This window comes from Euwallacea fornicatus, chromosome 1 (assembly GCF_040115645.1).
Source record: "Euwallacea fornicatus isolate EFF26 chromosome 1, ASM4011564v1, whole genome shotgun sequence".
NCBI classification, from domain to species: domain Eukaryota; kingdom Metazoa; phylum Arthropoda; class Insecta; order Coleoptera; family Curculionidae; genus Euwallacea; species Euwallacea fornicatus.
Window position 1 is genome coordinate 7,291,153 of NC_089541.1, and position 20,848 is coordinate 7,312,000.

At 35.0% G+C, this 20,848-nt stretch overlaps 1 protein-coding gene across 4 annotated transcripts in view; it reads left to right on the plus strand.

The window, feature by feature from the left end:
- Positions 1–20,848, plus strand: part of tnc (tenectin) — a 45,651-nt gene that overhangs the window by 11,711 nt on the left and 13,092 nt on the right. For all 4 annotated transcript variants that reach the window (XM_066287796.1, XM_066287787.1, XM_066287805.1 and 1 more), the window contains exon 2: positions 15,092–15,187. In XM_066287796.1, the coding sequence (XP_066143893.1) occupies positions 15,100–15,187 (88 nt within the window). In that variant the 5' untranslated portion in view covers positions 15,092–15,099. The remainder of the gene's footprint in view (positions 1–15,091; positions 15,188–20,848) is intronic.

The following is a 20,848-nucleotide window of genomic DNA, read 5'->3' on the forward strand; positions in this document are numbered from 1 at the left end:
ACTGAATATCACCTGAAGCAACTGGAATTGAGCTAACGCATTTTCTCAATAACTTGACTTAACCCGAATCTCACGATTTCGATACCTGAAATCCTCAGAATATTTAAAATGGGTTTTCTATCAAACCTGATTTCAAGTCTTCCCTAGAATTAAAGGAACCTAACAAAAACCTAATTTAAATCTGAATTATTTCTGCTTTTTTTTTATTTCAACGATTCGTTTTAGAGATACCTGCATATTTTAGTCCGTTTCAAGGATTCTCAAAAAATTTTACAATGGTTCTATGATCAAGCGACTACGATAACATCAGAAAAAAAATCAAAATGCCCATTACTAATAACCCAAACGACGGTTAAAAATAAATCAGACGATTTATGCTAATTTCTACCTTCCCCCTTTTTCAAAGAATTGACCCAAAAATAACATAATGGATTAGATAATTGAGTGAAGTCACTTCTAAATTTAATTATATAACAACCCAAAAAACACAAATACATAGACATAAACTGTCTGCCCGTGCATATTGCGTATTACACACGTTTTATTTAGATTTACGAAATATCAGTTAAAGAAAAAAAGGCTTGTGTTAAAAAACAGTATAAATCTTATGTTGTCAGCGGGAAATTAAACTTTTCATTGTCAAGTTTAAAGTCAAGAGTAAGAACTTTAGCGGTCATTCATTTGTTGTTTTACCTACGTGTTACGAGGCGAGCTCTCACCTTTTTTAAGTGTCACAAAATCAAGAAGATCTAGTTCTTAACTTTTAGGTAATTTCCCATGGGAGAATGTCGTATTCAACTTTGATTTAAGAACGGGAAACATTACGAATTGGTGTAAATTCGTAAAGTACTACAGGAAACTTACAATCATGTTTCAATGGGTAATGAAATTATCGCGGGCCAAAAGTGTTCAAATCAGTTATCTCAAAAAAAGTTGAATAATAATTGATTTTTAAAATTTTTATAAAAAAAATTATATAGTGCTTGAATACGTAAGTGAATACTTGCGAATGTGACTATTATCTTGTTAACCACAGAAATTTGCCTTGGGTAGTTACCTTCTTCGGTATGTGATTATGGAAAATTCTAACTCTAGTAAAGTATTACTTTGTGGACATTTCAACTTTCGATGTTTATACTCACAACCTTAATGTTTTAAATAACATAATGTGTAATCATATCAGTAATGTTAAATGCATTAAGCAACCAAACATTTGGAACTACAATTTTTTCTGTTGCAGATAATATTAGTTCTTTATGGTGATATTTTTTTCCTAATTCATTAATAGCATGCTAATATACATAATTAGGAATCACACTTTTTTCTCCAGTAATGTGTGTTTTCATACATAATAATTAGTTGTTAGCCACTTCCCATTTTTTCGTTATCAAATTTCTCACCTTATTGAACTCCTCTGTGCAATAATCTATTGCATCACATGATTGTCCTAACTCGAATGAAATAAAAGGAATTCCAGAAGATACAAGACTATTCCGTTAGTCACGTACATGTCTAATTCACTGAAGCATTAAAGCTAATCATTTTGCCATCGATATGGTGCTATCTGCAGACCGAATTTTGATCAGTACCCTGAAAATCGCCACAAGAAACTATGTCGTCGCTAAATTCTTGATGAATAGAAATTAGTTGGACTGGTTCACCTGGTGACATTATTCGAGTTTTATTATTACCGGGTCGATCAAATTCGTCTACAAAAAGAGAAATTACGTACATAGCACAACATGGTATTATTGTGTGCCGAGTGCACTAGATTCAATAAAAATGTGCACTAAATTTTAAACTGAATGTAAACAGAGCTACTTCAAGTGGCTAATTTATTTAATAGAAAATTTACATTAGCAAGAAAAACTAATAAATTGTTATTGAAAACGGGTTACCTAGATTCTACAAGAGCCGGATTTATGATTATTGTAATCTGAATAGAGTGTCATGCATGAACAGTCAAGGGGATTTAGCCATTTTTAATCCTGAAATTCCCATTACTCAACCAGGATTCACAATTTTTCTGAGATTACCACAACGACGATAAATGATTCTAACTTCATTTCTTTAACATTTTGCAATGCCGGAGTGAGAAACTTTTCACATATCCTCGTAATGGCAATTTTTTCACTTTTAAAACTTCCTGTCACTCTTAGCACCAAAACCTGATTGGTATTCCTTTACGACGGTCCAAACGAATAATTTAATTCAAATAAACTCCTCGACATTCCGAAACGTACAGACGTTTTTCCGATGTATGCGTATGCTTGTAATATGGCATATTACTACATAGTAAGAGAAGATATAAATGAATGTACCGCTTCTTATCGCATATCCCAATTTGGAGACGTTTCCGTACAAATTGTGTGATTTATTGAATAAAATAAAGACCATCAAGATTGGTTAGCATCTGCCGTAGAGACATAAATAAATACATATTTGCAAATTTTAATGTTGATAGCTAAATACAGATTAATTAGTAATCTACTTAACCTGTTTTTTAATCGATATTTATAGCTTCCATACCGATGCAATTTATATAGATTTAGTGTCCAATAAATTTAATATAGATGCAGACGTCTCGTTCTCCTTAGTCGAGAGTTATGTGCAGCTTTAATATTTTTAATCTCAAGAGATTTGTTTTTGGATCGGTTTAAACAAATCATACGACAAGTAAATCCAATCTGATAGTTCAAGTAGAAGTTCAAACTGTGAAGATGATCAAAATGAGGAACTGTTACACCAAAGTGTTGAATCTCTTGAGATTGTTTTAAAAATAATTTGTTCTTAATTCTACAAATTAAGACATTTGAAGATTGAAGAAGACTTAATTTAGAATCGAACGCCTTATACAATTTTGGAAAGGTCAGAATATCCGTGTTCAATATGCTTTACAATTAATCGAATTATCAGCCATAGTTTCCTCAATCTCTATAATTCTAATGAGTGCTTTCAATCGTCGTAGATTCAAAGGTTCTTCGATCTATGAGTTACTGAATTTGTTTTCTATGATTTCATAATCATTCTCTTTACTCATAAATTTCAAAGTCAATCAGAATTTTATTCTGAAAATTCTGGAAATCTCGAAATATCTTCTCAATATTCTTCGAGTGGTGTTGATTAAAAAAAAAGAAACATTCTCTAAGACTAAGTATGAATAAATGATCACTGAGAACCAATAGCAAACTGATTTAGTGTTCATGGGTGGAAAATCTTGCCTTCATGCTCTGTTGCATTTTAATCCGTGATGTATGAACCTATGCCATACATCTGATCAAGACATGTTAACATAAAAATCTATGGTTATGATCAAATATATAATCATTAAATGAAAATTTGTTTAATCTTCATAGAAAAAAGTCTTATGTGTATACTATTAATTTTCCATGATATGAAGTAGTGACAAAACTGACGTCTTAAATTTTGAATATTTGATACACGTTGTAAAAACCTGATTTATCTTCTAAATTTCTCACTTCTTTGTAATGGACATCAACTAAGAGTTTATATTTAAGGCGAATCCTTCCTGACTGGCAATATTGATAATGGTTTAACATCGTCAGTCTGTTTGGTATTTTGATATATTGACTATGCAATTCTTGAAGTTTAAAATGCAAAGCTCTAAGGAAAGTCGTGTACTCTCTGAGAAACTAAATCCAAAATTACTTTGTTATATTCAACAAAATTAATGACAATTCCCTCACGTTTAATCGACTGAGACAAACCCAACATCGCGGAGATATTATGTTTGTAAGCAAATAACGTGCCTTAAACAAATGAGCAGGCACGACATTAAACAACCACGGATGGCTAAAATGCGTGTATCTTTAAGAAATAATTTCTGAGCCACTCTTTAGACAAGGCTACGTAATAAATATGTGCAAATATTGGCACATTCGGGTAAACAAAGCGTTGAAGCCCAGACGGAAAAAACGCAAACGTTTCTGCTTTATTGGAGAAAGTCCCTATTAGTTGATTTTCACTTTTTTAGGGCCACTCAGTAAGTAATCATAGAATTATCCCTAGATGAGTATACACAAGCAATAAAAAAAATATTTTTTCTCACAATCTTATTGACACCTCAAAGCCACTACCCAATGTTTGCCTATCTCTTCGCAGTCACTTGTGACCGATCGTTACAAACACGGTCCGTTCCCATGAAGAAGAATCTAAGAAAATATTGAACGCCTTTTGTACTTAAAAGTTCAAACACGACACGGTTATGTATAGACTTTTGTCTATTTAATCTATAAAAGTTTAAAAACCTGTAACTGTGAAATGCGTTTTTAGGCGCTATTTGCTCTCGGTTCTTGAGAACCCCTCTTCGATCCGGAGAATAAAAGCAGGATAGGCCTTCAGAAAATTTCTACATCCAACCTCTTAGCAATAGCCCCACTACCAGATGCTCACCATAATCATCCTTCTTTAAAATTAACTGTTGATAAATAATTCTCTTCCGGGTGTTAACACTGGCAGGCCGAAACTGACGCTATCGCGTCTGCCATCAGGTATACCATTTAAAAGAACTTCTGTTTCAAATAACTTTATGAGACGTTTATAGGCGGCATTTTCGAGATAAGGGTCTTAAAGTGGCGATTAAACTACCCAAATGGATCCGAGAAATATGTGTATAGTTATGTCGGGTTATATCTGCGGCAACTTAGTTACAGGCACGCATATAAATACGGTTATAAAAAATTTCATTAAAGTAAGGTCGATTACAAAGACACTCAAAATTGGCAATTGCCTAAGTAACCCAGGGTCGATGGCGTTACCAAATACCAATAAGAATCAATAATCTCTTGTTTAACTTAGTTTTGTTTGATTTACATGCAAGGGCTGTAACGCTGTAACGGAGAGACGATTTGGAATTTTCGGCAGGACCGGACTAATCGGGTAGCTAATAGGGTTCTATTTTTTAGATCTGCATCGGGGGCAAAATTTTTTAATCGTGGGAGTCAAACATTCCCGAACGAATGAAATCAAAGTTATTCGAAGGGCACAGTCCAATCATGGCTTAACGTAATTTTGACGTAATTCTCTGAGAACGTAACGTCGCCATGTTAAAAAATCTGTTCTTCAAAAGACCAGGAGATCGTCCATCGGTCGGTGACAAATTTTAATTATTGAAGATCAGAAAAGAGTGTTCCGTTCCGGAAGAAGGTCCCTGTTGCCATTGGGGAGGCACCTTTAAAATCCATCCCGAAATTTGCTATTTTTCCAGCAAACTCAAGCAATTATTCAACACATAAATTCATGCTTCTACCATCATCGAAGTGCCTTCAGCAACAACTAACGATCCCCAAAGCTCATCATCATCATCAAATCAGCTAGCGGTTCCATCAGCGAGGCTTCAAATCCACTTCCTAGAGAATTTTTAAACCATTAACTTCCGTAGATACTCCCATTTGTAACCATAAGTATGGTATGTAAATTCCCACCCGTTCACCAACTTCAGAAGGAAACAATGAGTTTATTACGGTCATTACTTTGTCGGATTCCATAATTTAATAAATGGTATAGTTCCCGAGAATGGCCATTGGCGTTTTTACGTCTAACACTGCAATCAAGGTAAAGAAGAATGAGAAAAGACACCTGCGGAATTAGCACGCTCTCGTTGATGGTAGAATTTTCAGATATTTCAAGTGCGTGTCACTGCAGTCATCTTCAGATAAGAACTGGCCATTGCCTTTTTGTGTTAACAACCGGTACTTAGAGTTTTCTTTTAGATTGATCAGTAGATTTGTATTGAATATGATTACAAACAAGTACGGTCTCTAAGCTGATGGCACTGCATAGAAGTATTTCATACCTGAGTGACCGCGTCATGTCTGCAACATCGAGGAGCTAAGCAAAGCAGAAAATCTCCTGTGCTATATTTACATCTTCTCTGCAACCTGTTCATTAGTGTTTGTATAAAAGCCAGTTAGGGCGATGTCAATGACTCGCGCAAAAAACTAATGAATCACTCAAGGAAAGCAACTATAATGATGTAAGGTTTCGCCTTGACATCCACGCCAGAGATGAGAGACTCTAGATGATTGAAGAGGAAGAAAATCAATTGGCATGCTTGCACTCAAAACATATCTTCATGCTTAGATTGCAATATTACCTTAACTTAAAAGAGCAGAATACCTCTTCCTCTAGAAACCTCACAAGTAGAGACCCAAAAGACATAAATGGTGATAAAAAGGCCGATGCTAAAACACAACGGTAAGACCAGATTTTCAAGAGACGGTGCTCGTTGTTAGCGTTAAACCAGATAGGTCGCGAATTTATTTTATTAAGCAAATGTAAGAGTGGCTAACGGTAAGGCTGGAACTTCATGAACAGAATCTCATATAAATCCGTAAACTTGCTGCTAACTTAGGACAGGATTCATTTACATATTCTTTTATATCGTGGCACAATTTATAACTAGACAGTGTCTCTTTTAGAGGAAACGTTTAAGAATTGTATGGTAGACGTGGGACGCTCACGAAGAAACTGAAATTGGCACAAATAATCACCTGTAACACCATTTTTATCACTCGATGACTTTCGATTCTGTTTTATGGCCTTCGTGCCAATATCTGATGATCCACTTCTAAGACCAACTTCTACTTGCGAACAAAACTGCGTCATCATCAACCAGTTTACACGTGAATCTGGGAATAATACGAATCTTTCTGGTCCAACCTTGAAGAAAATTACCTAATCTTTGTATATGTGCCGGCAGGTTACGGTACAAAAAACAAACAACAGCGAAGATGATTCCCGTCAAGGATTCTCGATGGCATTGTCCGGTTTTTTATTAATAGACAGACATGGGAAGTTATGACGACGATACTGTTTATAATGGCTTATTAATAGAATGGTCGGTTTAGGTCATATAAGCAAAAATTTTGATTGTTATTGTTTGACAATAATGGGTTTCAGCTTGTATATTCGCATTCCAAATTGGGCATAGAATCCACTCAATGTACAATCTTCCGTCATCAGTTCAACAAAGGTTCCTTCTCGTGCATCCGTCTTTCGTTCGTCAAAAGTTACTTCTCATGCATCCATCAAAGTTCGTCATACAATTGCTTGAATTGAACGGGAAATTAACAAAAGTTTATTTCGAGTTTATTTATATATTTTTATATTATTTATATAATGAACGCCGTCGTTTAGCCAATCCGATCGCTGAGTTTATCGCACCATCGTATTGTCAGATGACGGATGCATGTAAAAGGATGCTTAAGCAGTGGTACTTTTTACCAGTAGTGCAATAAATCTTTAGGTGAAATGTCATATACATTCACAAATTTATCTTTCAAAGTCTAGATTTTAATCTCGAAATGCAGAAACTTGTTTTTTCATAAAACTTTCCAGATTTATAACTGTCAGTCTGGATTAGCAGTGTTTTCTTTTTCTACTACATCTCTTTACAAGTTACCACTCATATCGATTATCTTTTAAGATTGCATACATTTTTTGGTATTTTAAAAAATTGGAAATTTTATTATTAAAAATTCCTTTAAAAAATCCTACCGAAACTCCATACAAAGATATTATTGTAGGAAATATTTCATTTTCGGTTTTTCAGAAAAAAAATATATTACACCACGCCAGAAAAGCGATATTTTATTCATCACATTGACATTAAAACAGTATATTAATAGACTTTTGTGTGTACGTGGGAAGTTAAACTGTGACGATCCGCCCATGGTAAAAAAATGGGACAATTTAAACTCTTTTAGAATTCACAGCACGCGACAATGAATGTCAAAAGAGAAATTGCTGCCCACTGTTTATAGCAGTGACTCGTGTTAGACATTGTAGACAACAAATACGAGTATTATTTTTAATAAGTTAAATTTTTTTAGCAAGAAGAAACATGGAAAAAAAGGTTTAAGGGTTTTACTGTCATGCAGAAAAATCAGTACCTTTTTTTAAATGCATGTAGATAATATTTTTCTTTTATATTTAGTTATCAGCAATAAGCTTCCCAAGATTACTACGTTATCTGAGCTTTTAATCTGAACAGTCTCTAACATAAGACTGGCCTCCAACTTCCGGAAAAGACGAAATGTGTTCAAACAAGAATAACACAGGAACAATCCTCGCTATTATATCACTTCTCTTTCGGGTCGTATTCAGCACCTGGCATGTGCCATACCATATTGTCTACTTTGTACCAGCTTTCAATGGCACAGGGTGTTTCTTCTTTAAAAACCTTCGGCAGTTAATGGACGACCGAGTGGCTATTATATCTGTAGCATGTGCCAATTGTTGGCTTTATAAATCCGCACTACGTTCATTGATATCTGATATATTATGAAAACATATTGAATATTGATCCGCGGGATGACTTAAGGTTCAATATACGAGAAAGAATCAATTTTGAAATAATGCTGCGGTCCAAGCGGCAATTTGTTTTTAATAAAATTTCATTGCTGTTCCAAGTCGGCTGAAAAGATTTTTTAAGCTGCTTAAGTTTTCAAAACTCCAATCCCCAGAAAGATTTTTAGCATCTACAGAAGAATAATTTTTGAAGGAAAGTTTTCAGACTTATGTGTGTTCTTAAAATGGTAAAAAATGTTAAAATGTTTTAGTATTTTGGGAAAGCACATACTATGAAAATCTCGAAATTAGCAATTCATCTCTTGTTTTCCATTCGAGGTTATTTTCTTGGTTTATCGAAAGCTTTCGTCACTTCTTACAAACAAACTTCTACGATTCTAGAGTGCTCCAATAAATATTTACTTATCTTTATTTTAACATAGTTACCCACCTAAGTAATTATTTTATCTAATTACCTTACGTTACTGGCTATTAGAAGAACATTGAATAGTGGTATGGTCATTATAAACACATTTAATTAATACTTGTAATCGGTAATAGGAAGGCGTCATCATCATCGCAGAAGGAAGTTCGCAATGATCTAATGCCACATCCAAGAAACACATTTCCTTATTCTTGCAAAAAACCTCCTGTTAATTTCCTCCAATTTTTGAGCCTTATTGCCTATACGGTTTATTTATAGCATTCGTTTTTTATAGGAAACGGCATAATAATTTTCGTTTCTCATCATAAAGTAGCAGTAAACTTCTTGCGCGATGAGGCTATTAATTTGCTAATGGAGTTCGTTTTTAAGCCCTATTATGCAGTATCCATTTATCGCATATTAGAGCCTCATGATGGTTGCAAGAAGTGCGGCACGAAAAAGTGTACTCTTCAGAAGGATGTTCAATTTCCTTATAATTGAAGTAAATTTTGCAAAATTGGTTCTTCCAATAAATTCAGAACGTAAGAGTCGAATGTGACCCGATTTTTCAACAATAGACTTAACGTCTTGACGTGATGACGAATCGGTTCTTTTGTCAGCTGTTGTTAGTAAATGGGATTTACCTAAATAGTTTTATTGTGGGATAATCCGCGCAGTTTATTAGAACTGGAATATTTAAGAATTGCCTCCGTAAAACAATTTGTTAATCTAGATCTGACAAAGTATCTCATGTATGAGCAAAATGTTTCTTCGTTAACCTCGTATATTTCTCAAAACTATAGACCGGGTATTGTTGCCGTTCGGTGAATATATAATATGTAATAATTATTCCCAGAAAATGTTTTAATGAACAGTTTATTAATGTTGGCAATTTATACAATGAGATTTAAGCACTTAAAAGGTAAAAGCTTCCAATGAAACTGGAAGCTTGAATTGAAATGCTCCCACATTTTCATATTGAACGTGAAACACGCCCATAGAAAATTGCTACTTCGTAATATAAATATAGGTGACAAATTATTATCACGAAGGCGTATTCTGCACAGTCATTTTGCTATTCACGAAGACGTCTTTGTCTTGCTATAAAATATCAGACAAAAGTTGAGCAACCTAATGTTTCCTCCCATTGTGACTAAGCCGGATTTGGACGTTCCAAAATCGTTATTGTAATTACATTTGCCCCCGGTATTTTTATTTTATTAATGGCCTCTTGTGTGTGAAAGTATCTCAAAATAGAGAAGACCATTTAAGTACGAGCAGTTTTTTCAATTTTTGGTACGTTGCACTCAACAATACATTACGTGTATGAAAAAACTTCGAACGTTCGATTTCCCAGTCGAGCTGTAAATGACGGAAAATGTCTCTTTGTTTTGTGCCAAAAGCAATTTAACCTTATAAAAAAAAATTGACCCTTCCTCGCTCTTGTACCATCGAACGCTTGAGAGCAGCACGAAGTATAAATTATATAGTGAACTAAGTTTGCAAGAATGGCTGTAACCGGCAGTCCTACCATTCCTACAATTCTTACAAACTTGAAATTGCCAGTTCGGTCTAATAGCTAGGTCGGCTCGTTTCCAGGAAGTCGCGACTTGATGATATTACTTAGACGATATCACGGTAATTGTCTTAAGTTTCAATTACCGACCCAGCCTTTTATTAAACACTTAATGCTGAGTATCGAGTTTCAAAACACGAATTAACCATGTGCATCGGATATAGGACTCTAACCCCGATCGCGAGGTACAAACGGGCTTCATGTTAACCAGTAAATCGCCGTGAAGAATCTGCGTGCATCAGATCTTCTTTCTTGCACAATACGTGAGAAACACTTACGGCCACACCAGCCAAGGTCGAGACTACGCCTGAATCCTTTGGTTAAAGCTCGCCTTTGCTTCTTCAAAACTGCAATTTAAAGACACTAGCCTAAAGACTACAATATGACGATTTTCGGTACTTGGCTCTTCTTGATCAGCAAACACTACTACGTGCTTGGATATAAATTACTGGTTAAGAAGCCACATACTTGCCCGTTACTAACCACACACGATTGTAGATTCTAACAGTACAATCAGAAAATTACATAAGCTTTGCTTTGGAAGATTTTTGCCGGAGAAAGTTTTTCATAGAATTTTTTCCGACTTAGTATTCGGTGCTGCCAATAATCTATAAATACATACATTATACATCAGTATTTTCAACGACCTCTTACAAAAGATGATCCAACGTTAACGGTTCCTCTGCGGCATGAACCGTTCGAATTTGATTTGAGAAGATTTTACGCTTTACACGCCGACAATTATTAATAGCCGTAATCCCATTTTTTTCTCAGGAGTATTCATCCTGTACGGCTTTAGGTTATGGTTTAGTTTGTTTCTGCCGTTTTCTAATTGATTGATACTCGAAGTGGTAGGATCATTAGGGCATCGGTTTCCGTGAGGCTCGGCAGGAAAAGTTCAATTCAAGCAAGAAATTCTACACCTAGAAGATAACCGCATCGACCATTGAGATTACAGTGGATGAGGTAGGAGTATGGACCTACTTGAAAAATTGAAGAAAAATGTTGCTAGAAAATCATTATCTTAAACTTTCTGAAACTCAACAGGAAGCTCTCGAGGAAAAAAAGGCTTTCAAATCATACCAATGTGGGTCAAACATATTAAAGAGTCTCAAATAAAAATGGGGAAGAGGTGTTTAGAGAAGAATTGAAGGTTGACATCTTCGTGAGATACGAGACTTTCCTATTTATCCCAAAGATGCTTGAAAAAACCTGTAAAGAGATGTGACCCTCTGATCACATATATTACTATACATAGATAAGGTTCGAAATAAAAAAGACGCAAGAAATAGTATTGTCTTAGGTAGTAAAGAACGATTCAATTACCACCTACATAACAGATACCTGTCACTTAATTTTGAGTCGAGGAATGCATCCAAGTTTATGGCTTCGTGAAAGGCTACAAATCTTGATGACATTTACATCCACACGCCTCGGGCACACCACTTAATGTGACCATCTTATCGGCAATAGCACACACACGCACAACAATATATGTATAATAATACTGATAATAATTGTAAAATAACTGAATAGCTAAGGGAGTTTTTAAGTCGAATAAGTACAATTTCATGGATCGTAAACTTTTCAATTTTTCGAGGGCATAGACCTCGAAATCCCTTAATGACGATCAGGATATAATAATATGAAGAAAATTATTTAAAATACAGTGAGTTTAGCTCAATGATTTGCATAATACTAATACATGCTAACACTGAACAGATGCTATCTCAAACCCATTCATATCATGATGTTTAGACACGGATGAGAATTTTTAAAGGAAATTAGCCTTCGCTTAGGCATTCAATTCTTCCTTCTTCTACTGCTTCAGTGTCTTTTAAATGTGCTCTAATTAGTTGCAAAGAGCCTCTCACATAAATTTAAAAAATGAAAACAAGTTCCATGTTATTATTTCAAGTAACATTAATTTGCGGCCAAAATGGCGACCTTAAAAATATTCAGCAGGTTTCGAGGAAACCTGAACTAACCTAGATATTTAATTGTTTATGTGATGACAAATTGATCGAAACCCATAGGAAAAACCTGACTTAAGATACACCATTCATATTTCTTCGTATGAATGATGCCCACAATAACATTCGATGAATCGATTTTATCTCGAATGAAGGCAATAATTATGAAAACCCACTTTCCGCGGTTAAACTGTTATAGGAAGAGACCCGCCAATTAACAAATATTGGCAGACAATGTTTATCTTTATTAAATAAGATCGGCTGGACCCAGTTTCAGAAGAAACTCGAGATGGGACCGTTAAGAGCTTCTTAATAAATCTGTACAGTTGGTACAGTTAACAGTAAGAGTGAGTCGCCTTTAATTAAGTGGATGACGATTGAAAGGTGCGAGTTTGAAATTAATCTGTAGTCTGCGAATTTTTATTGAAAATTGTTTACACGCGATAAGGAAAAATGAACTACATCGTATTCAGAGCAAGAGAGCCCTTATTTTTTTGAAAACGTACAGTTACCAAATTTCCTGCCGATCTTTGATCCAGTTGTCCATCGAAAGGTCGTTGCAAGTTACTCAAAGATGAACAACCTGTTTAAAATGCGATTTGCGGTTTCGGAATTAAACCACCAAGACCATCAGGACTTCGGATGATTAAAAAAACGAACTTAAGAACTTTTCTTTGGCAAAATACAAAGTGACTTTTTAGTTTGCGGTCTGTTGCATCGAACTCGTGGAGTTGCATGCATTTGCGGTTTCAGATCTTCTGGGAAGCGACCACGATTTTGGCAATCATCGCTTTTTTGTTTCACTTTTTGGTGAATGATCGATGATTATCACAATAATTAGCATCCCAAGATCAAAATGAAAAAAAAATTGGATATCCACTTGAACAAACAACATAAATTCCCAGATCAATAAGGCACATATTGGGTTTTGTTATTTATATTATGTCTCCACCCACAAGCTATTTCTCAATAAAAGTAATTATTTAGGTAAATAAAACTAATGAAGGTAATGATACTTTCGTATGTAAATTCTTAATCTCCCATCCTATTTCTATCAGGCTTAAATATCAAATTCTAGTGGGCGATTGAAGGAAACTGAAAACTGAGATACATACCTACAAATTGAAGTTGTTGCATGTTGAACATTGAACCTACACCCACACGCAGACTTTTTGATAGTATGAAAAGACGGGCCACGATAATTAGTTATTACGCAATAATATTATTACGAGACGATATACGGTTGATAACAATTTAGACGTTTACGGAGAATGTTATTTTTCGGAAAATTTGCAAATATAGGTAATCGGTCTTGCTCTATACCCAAAATATTTGCGGCAAGGCGACGTTGTCAGTTATATACAATAGTAGTAGCAACTCGGATAGATTAAATAACTTGAAATGTTAAGGTGGGTGATGAGCGATTATTTGAAAAATTTAACTCCAGAAGAATATTGCACATGTCGGTTTCAACTAACCATATATACCATAGCACCAGTTCATTGCAGTCAGAAGGTTATCAGGAAATACTTAAAATATATACAACCATTATTTTAGGCGTTTGAGCCCATAACATTGGTCTGGTATTATAAATCTTCGAATCTTACCTCGCAGAATTTTTACTTGTTAAGTCGGATAAAAGAATAAGTTTACATCTTTCACTTATCTAAGCTTTTTTAAATTTTATGTGTCAAAAATGTCAACTCTCAATGAGATAACTGTCATCCTACCTTTCTCTTATAATACTTTCATATTAAAACATAGTTATCGTTCTTTATTTTTTCCATTACTTTAACTCAATGGATAAACTCACCTTCGAAGCACATCTGCAGCAACAATTAAACCTGCAAAATCCTTGGCAATGACCCATTATGCAACTTCTTTACGCTGGTTCAAACACACCCACCGCCAGTTTTTATCGTGATCCATTACGCGCTTACCAGGACCGACTCCGCAGGAGAAACGGTTATATTAGTTATTATAACATTATTTATTGTATTATTTATTGTTTATATATTTGAGTTCCTGGTCTGATGTTGTTTTTGGGGTCAGTGCTTACAACCACTAAAATGTTCATGTTGAGATTGCGGTAACTGCGTAACCCATTAACACAATACTATGAGCTCAATAGAATGAAACCTGTTTCATATACTCCTAGGTCATGGCACCTGTATATCTCTAATTTATGAACCATCTGTTAGAGCTGCTTATTGATAAATAATTTATAGTGAGCTTAAATACGCCCCTGGACAAGACGGTTCTAATTTTACTGTGGCGCTTTCACTAATATGTAATCGCTAAGTTATACAATATCCACGACCGTGACTTTGATCTTATGAGTCACATGCGAGAGAATATCATTGAATGCAGATTTTCAGAGTGATTTATAGTTTAACTGAAAGAGAATGTTGGGGTTATTGTTTTGGGTAAATGGAACATGATTTTTTCTATTCAAAGAAGAGGTATTTTTTCATTAAATGCCAAATTATGAATGTATAGTAAGGAATTTATTATAACTGTCATGGATGCCAGGAAAAAGATCAGTGCGGAAATTCAGTCGAAACGTTTAATAAGCCCGGCCCTAAGAGTTAATAATATTGATCGTTTTCATGAAAATCATTTAACAGCAACCTACACAGGTGCGCAATAATAATTTATTGGCAAAGTAGTAGAAAAAATGATTCAATGGATATTTTCTGGATATAGCCTCATTATTGGTGTCAATTTTAAATTGATTAATTTGCCTACTATATCTATATTTATTGCGAAATCTTGAGTTTTGTTAAAGCTTGTTTTAATTGATTACAGGACGCGCCATGAAGGCGTGGACTCAACTAATTGAACCGGGACCGGCATTAGCGACACTCTGTATAGCAGTGATCTTGGGATCTCCATGTTTTGCTGGTAAGTGCTTTGAAAAATATTATTAAGAAGTATCCACCTTTATAATGGAAATCAGTGAAACATTACAAGGTGCATTCAAATCAATTAACGATTAAAAAATTATAAATAGTGATAGGCACAAAATTTTTGTCTTGGAACTCATGCACGAACCAACATTGTGTAGGAACATACACGATATCCTTTCATACTACTAGTTTTAAAAACTCTAAAAATTATTTATATTTGAACTTGCTATTCGAGTACAAACAGTGCAAAGCATGCGAAAGGAAATGTCAATTCCTGAAAGACGTAGTATAGCTAGACGATAGAGAGCCTACCATAGAACTAAGTTAGCAATGGGGCGGATTGGGGACGTGCGACAACTAGTTAAAAATTTAGATAATACATATCGTTGTTAAGCATTATCTATGAGTCACTATGTAGATATTTATTTTGATTGTACATTTAGATATCGTTTTCATGCGAGCGTAACTTGCCCTCTAACTCTCGAATAAATATTCCCGCACTTATTTAAAAATCAGTTTCAAACCCCAAACGACAAAAACAAATAGTACTCGCATAAATTTAAAATTGGAGTTCTTTAGTTTCCACCTTATTAAAAATTGTTTTTGTATACTTTTTTGTATACTTTGTATACTATTTATATACTTTGTAGTTGATAATTTTAAATTTGTCTTCGATGTTGTTTTGGTACCATAGGACATTTAAATTGACCAGCAAATGTCTATTAGCGTCATTGTGTTTCAATGACAGAGAATATTATTTTCCGTCACTCGTTAAACAATATATTATTCTGTTTCATTAGAAACACTTAAATAGCAAAAATACATATAAAATGTGTACTGCCAGAAAATTCAATAGATAATGAAAAACGTAAAATAGGCGACACAACTTTAAATGAAAGTATGAGTTATGTCCATATTTAAAGTTAATGTTATGTTGCGATTGATAAGTTTTCCCAAAAACCATAAGAGATAGACTGTACAAAATTAAATTTTAAGAGACGGAGAGGTGTAACGACTAAAAATTCACAACCCAAAAAAATGGACGTCATACCATTGGTTCTAAAAACATCGCAAATGTACTTTGCCGCCAATAAAATTGCATTACGCTCGATGTTTTTATGTCCAAGGGATCATCTTGAAGTTATAAGAGTCACCGTATTTTGTTAAAATAATTGCGAATATGGTTCAAATCTTACCGGAATTAGCATGAAATCTCTTGTCAACGCATAAAATGTTGTCCGGCCATAAAGAATTTCCAATTCTGGAACACCTTTCTGTCTTTTTCGGTCAACCGGCAAGGAGAGTTAATACATTATCTCGACATCCACGTATCACAATTTCAATAGAAAACACGCCCGACCCTAAATAAGTTTATATTTTTATGCACTCAAGTCATTTTTCTGATTTCGAAATTGGAATTTTACACGAAAAACTACCCACTAAAGGTTGCAAAAATCGGGGACGACGCCGGCACAACAATGCCTGACAAAACAATGGAATTCGGACCTGCGCAAACTACGAAACTTACCTGTTGGAGGCGCATTCAAAGCACGCTAGATGAATTTTCAGATGTTAAAAAGCTATTAAATAATGAACCTAGAAGAATATTTCGGGGAAAATGTGCACCATTGGAAACTTAATTCTCTTTAGCTAACTTGTAGCTATTTAATATATATGTATTGAATGGTGAGTTTTAGAAAAAACTTAAAGCTTTATATTGGCACTCGGCTCGTTGCGATATCTAAAATAGGCAAATCACATATTAGCTTCAAAGACTAATCACCAACATTGAACTTGAGAATTCACCACATCTCAAAATTTCACCTTAGCTCGTTTATTTTTGAGTTTCTGTTCATTCACTCTTCATTCACATTTACTTCAGGATTGCGGACACCACCCATGTCAATATTGACTTTGAAGAGGAGATTATAATCAAAGATAAATAAACCAGATCTAATTCATTTATTTTCCTTAAAGTTAGCAGAATTTAATAAAATTCATCGGTTGATTTACACTTTAACTCCTAAGCAGAAAACCAGGCATAAGTTAGAACCTCTATAAAATATTGGGACTCGCCAAAAATAAAGCACTAGTTGCGCAAAGCTATAAGGCTCATTCTTGAAGATGTGGGGAAAAATTGAAAGTCTCAGCATGGTACTCATTAGTGCTCACGCGTAATCAAAAGTCCCTATTCAAATCTTGAACGTACCATCAAGAAAAATGGACGATGGCCACCTGCTTGACCGCAACTTAATGCTATTCATGACGCTTGAGAGAGGTTCTTCGCAGCTAATCGGTTTGCAAAGCGGGTTATTTCATTCCAGTAGTTTACGTTACACTCCCAGTGGTAAGTACCTGTCCCAACTTGAATTGGAATTAATTTTATTGTCACGTGAAAAAAAATTTGGTCATTGGTGGGAAAAAAGATGGTCATTAATAATTGAGCCCCGCCAATGGCGCTAACAAAAGAGTCCGGCCGGTCGCTTGACCCCCCATCCCGCCTCCTACGCTAAGCAGATCTCGCAGGACCACCACGCAGCTCCTTTTTTTACTTTTTCTCGCCATCTTTATTATACAGTCTGTCCGCACAATGGACGGCCGCACAATTTAATGTATAATTTTTATCCGGCCGAGATATGATCTGCGAAACGGCGCAGCTCTGATTTACATAATACGCCACGCATGTAATGCGCTGTACCTTATAAATATGGGGATATGCACGACGGCTGACCATATGAAAGAGGATGGTGCTTTAGATCGGTTGATAAGACGCAAATATTTGCGAAAGCACTAGAGAGTTGTAGGAAGTATAAGTTACATATTGCGTGAAAGACTAAATCATATCTGGAGCTAGTTTATGTCTAGTGCGTGCGAGGTATTCCTGGTAAGGTCCAGTGTAGGACTATCAATCAGCAATGACAACAGTGAAGTTCACTCCAATTTTCAGTACGGAAGTGCCAATGATGCTCTTCACTGATGTTGGAAAAGACGTACATAATTTAAATTTTGGGACATTATTATCGAGTCTTCAAAAGTTCATTAGTTAAAGACATATTCGAAAATTTCACCCTCCAGAACCTTTTTTCGAAAAACGGAAACTGTCCCTTTTCCGAAAAAATTACTTGATACACAACACAAAACAAATAAATACCAATGCAAAGCATTAAAATAAAGAGAAAAATTTTAATTCTACAGAAGTGAACCATGAAACGATCGCGCCCGCATACTTCAGCAATGCAGATTTTCTTGTAGTTACACACCATCATATAGCTTAGACACATAAAGGTATTACCCTCAAAAATACAAACACATTATTTCCGTAAACCTTGTATATGGGTTAGAAAGGAAAAAGTATAAAACAACAACATTCCAATATTTGCTGAACCATATTAACAAAAATGTACTACTTTCGGCATTTAAACCATACTTATGTTATTTTTGGAAATACATTTAAGACACACCGTTTAAATTTTACTTAAATTGCACAATCCATACTGTTAATTTGCCTTCATATATGAGGTTTGAGTCATCGGCATAACACTAGGTAAATTACAAGCTTCGTCATCACATTAGTTGTCACTTCTTTACTAGAGGATAAGTGATTTTTCTCGTTCCTTGCGATCGACTTTCAATCATTCATATGCTATGGATTGTTAAAACCTTGTTTTATAGGAGACGCACAAAAATTTTCTTATAAAACAGCTTAAAATCACAAGCCATTTCATGATGCAATAATCAAATCCTTAAACTGCATACTAAAACTACAGGAAAAGTCCTCGTCTAAGAAATACTTTCAGCAGGATCCTTTTCCTCCTAGATATATATCTCAGAATTGGATCTCGTGACTTACTTACTCACTCCCATGACCAGCGACTGTTTCTGGATTTCTATGTTTGTACTGTCCGACTGGGCAGCCCAAGGCTCTGGTCCGTCTTATTCTTATGATTCCTATGCGGACCTTTCGCTTCGAAGCTCGCGTTTGATTAATTGTCGCTCTAAGCCGTTTATTCAGCTCACGATTCTTGTCTTATTGTCTTTTAATGCAGGCATAACTAAGCGTTTTATTGATAGAAAGTAGAAGGTCTCGTTTTGCATCGATGTCGCACCGATTGGAAATATGAGGTTTGTGCCATTTATGGCTTTTAGTCATTAACAAGAAAAAATAGTATTGCTTAACGGGTCTCTAAGTAATGACCTCGTGAGGCAATTGCGACAATTTCAAACGCGAATACAAAGACATCCCACACACACCTGACACACCCACCTAATAAAAGGACAAAAACAGATTCCGAGAATATAATAGAACACCGAATAACGTAATTACTATTGTATAAGTGCAGGTAAACAATGTAGCATACAGGAATAACCATTAATCTCCCATACAAACCTAAAAGTAGCGAATTTGGATTTAATTAGGCGCCACCTTTCCTGCGGTTTTACATTAGTTTTTCTAGGCTAACAAATATGGCCAATTTAACTTACACCCATGCACTATGCCCAAAATCAGTTATGCTATTCATAACTGGATCATTTTTCCTCTCTTTGAAGCGCCTCTAGTACATGCAAAATTTGAACCTCAGCAATGAGACGTCGGAAACTAAACGAAAACTTCAGTTTCAGTCACAAATCTGCTTTTTTGATTCTTCTGGAACTGGTGGAACGTATTTTAACAGTAAGACTCGTTTTGGGTAATCGTGCAACTTTGCCATAATATCATGGAAATTATATCGATTATAGTTGGGGAAAATTTGGATCTGCTTCAAGTTAAGGATTTTTTAAGGCGGTTTTGTTGCAACCACCAAGTTTGTGTATTATCCATCTGAAGCAAAATGGACCAGTACAATAATGGAGGAACTTTCTTGGAATTGAAAACTTTTCAATAAAATTTTCCTGCTGTTGCCCTATAGAAGTTATAGAAGCCCCCCAGGTGTATTTGCCTCTGTCTGGCCTAGTCGTGAAATGCATAACATGTTATCGGCAGGTAAAGTAGATAACTGTAAATTCCGGTACATAATCACGATCTCCGTATACATATCGTAATTCTTCTTAATCCGACTTGATGTGAACGCGGAAAGCGGGATTGTTTTCGAAAATTTACGATGGCATAATCGTGGAAATGGACTGAATAGTTGGAAATATTTCCCATTGCGAGTGGAGATCGTGCTAATTGTCCACCATGGAATGCTGTAGTTGAATCACTGTTGAAATAACCTGAATATAAATTAACTGGAACTGTAGGTCACACCGTCATGTGGTATATCCGGTCGAAAACTAGACTAATATAGTAAATAAAATTCTGAACATAAAACGTTCAGAAAAACCGGAACAAAGTGAAGAATTTTGTGATCCACACACGAGGACGAACAAATACGATGGAAACAAGGTCAATTTGAGGTACCTATTACCACCAAATTATTGATCATTGAAAAAGTAAATATCAAGAACAATTTATTATAAAAACTGATTGCAAACATTTATCACTTATATGATCATAAATTCATTAAAAAAACCATCGATGAAGTGGAAAAATAATCGGATCATCATGAACGAAATTCATAAATAAGTGCCTTGCAATAACTATTTACTAAATTTCATGTATTATTCTATACATACAATACCCTCATCATTTGGCCCAGAAAAAGTACGTTATATTCGT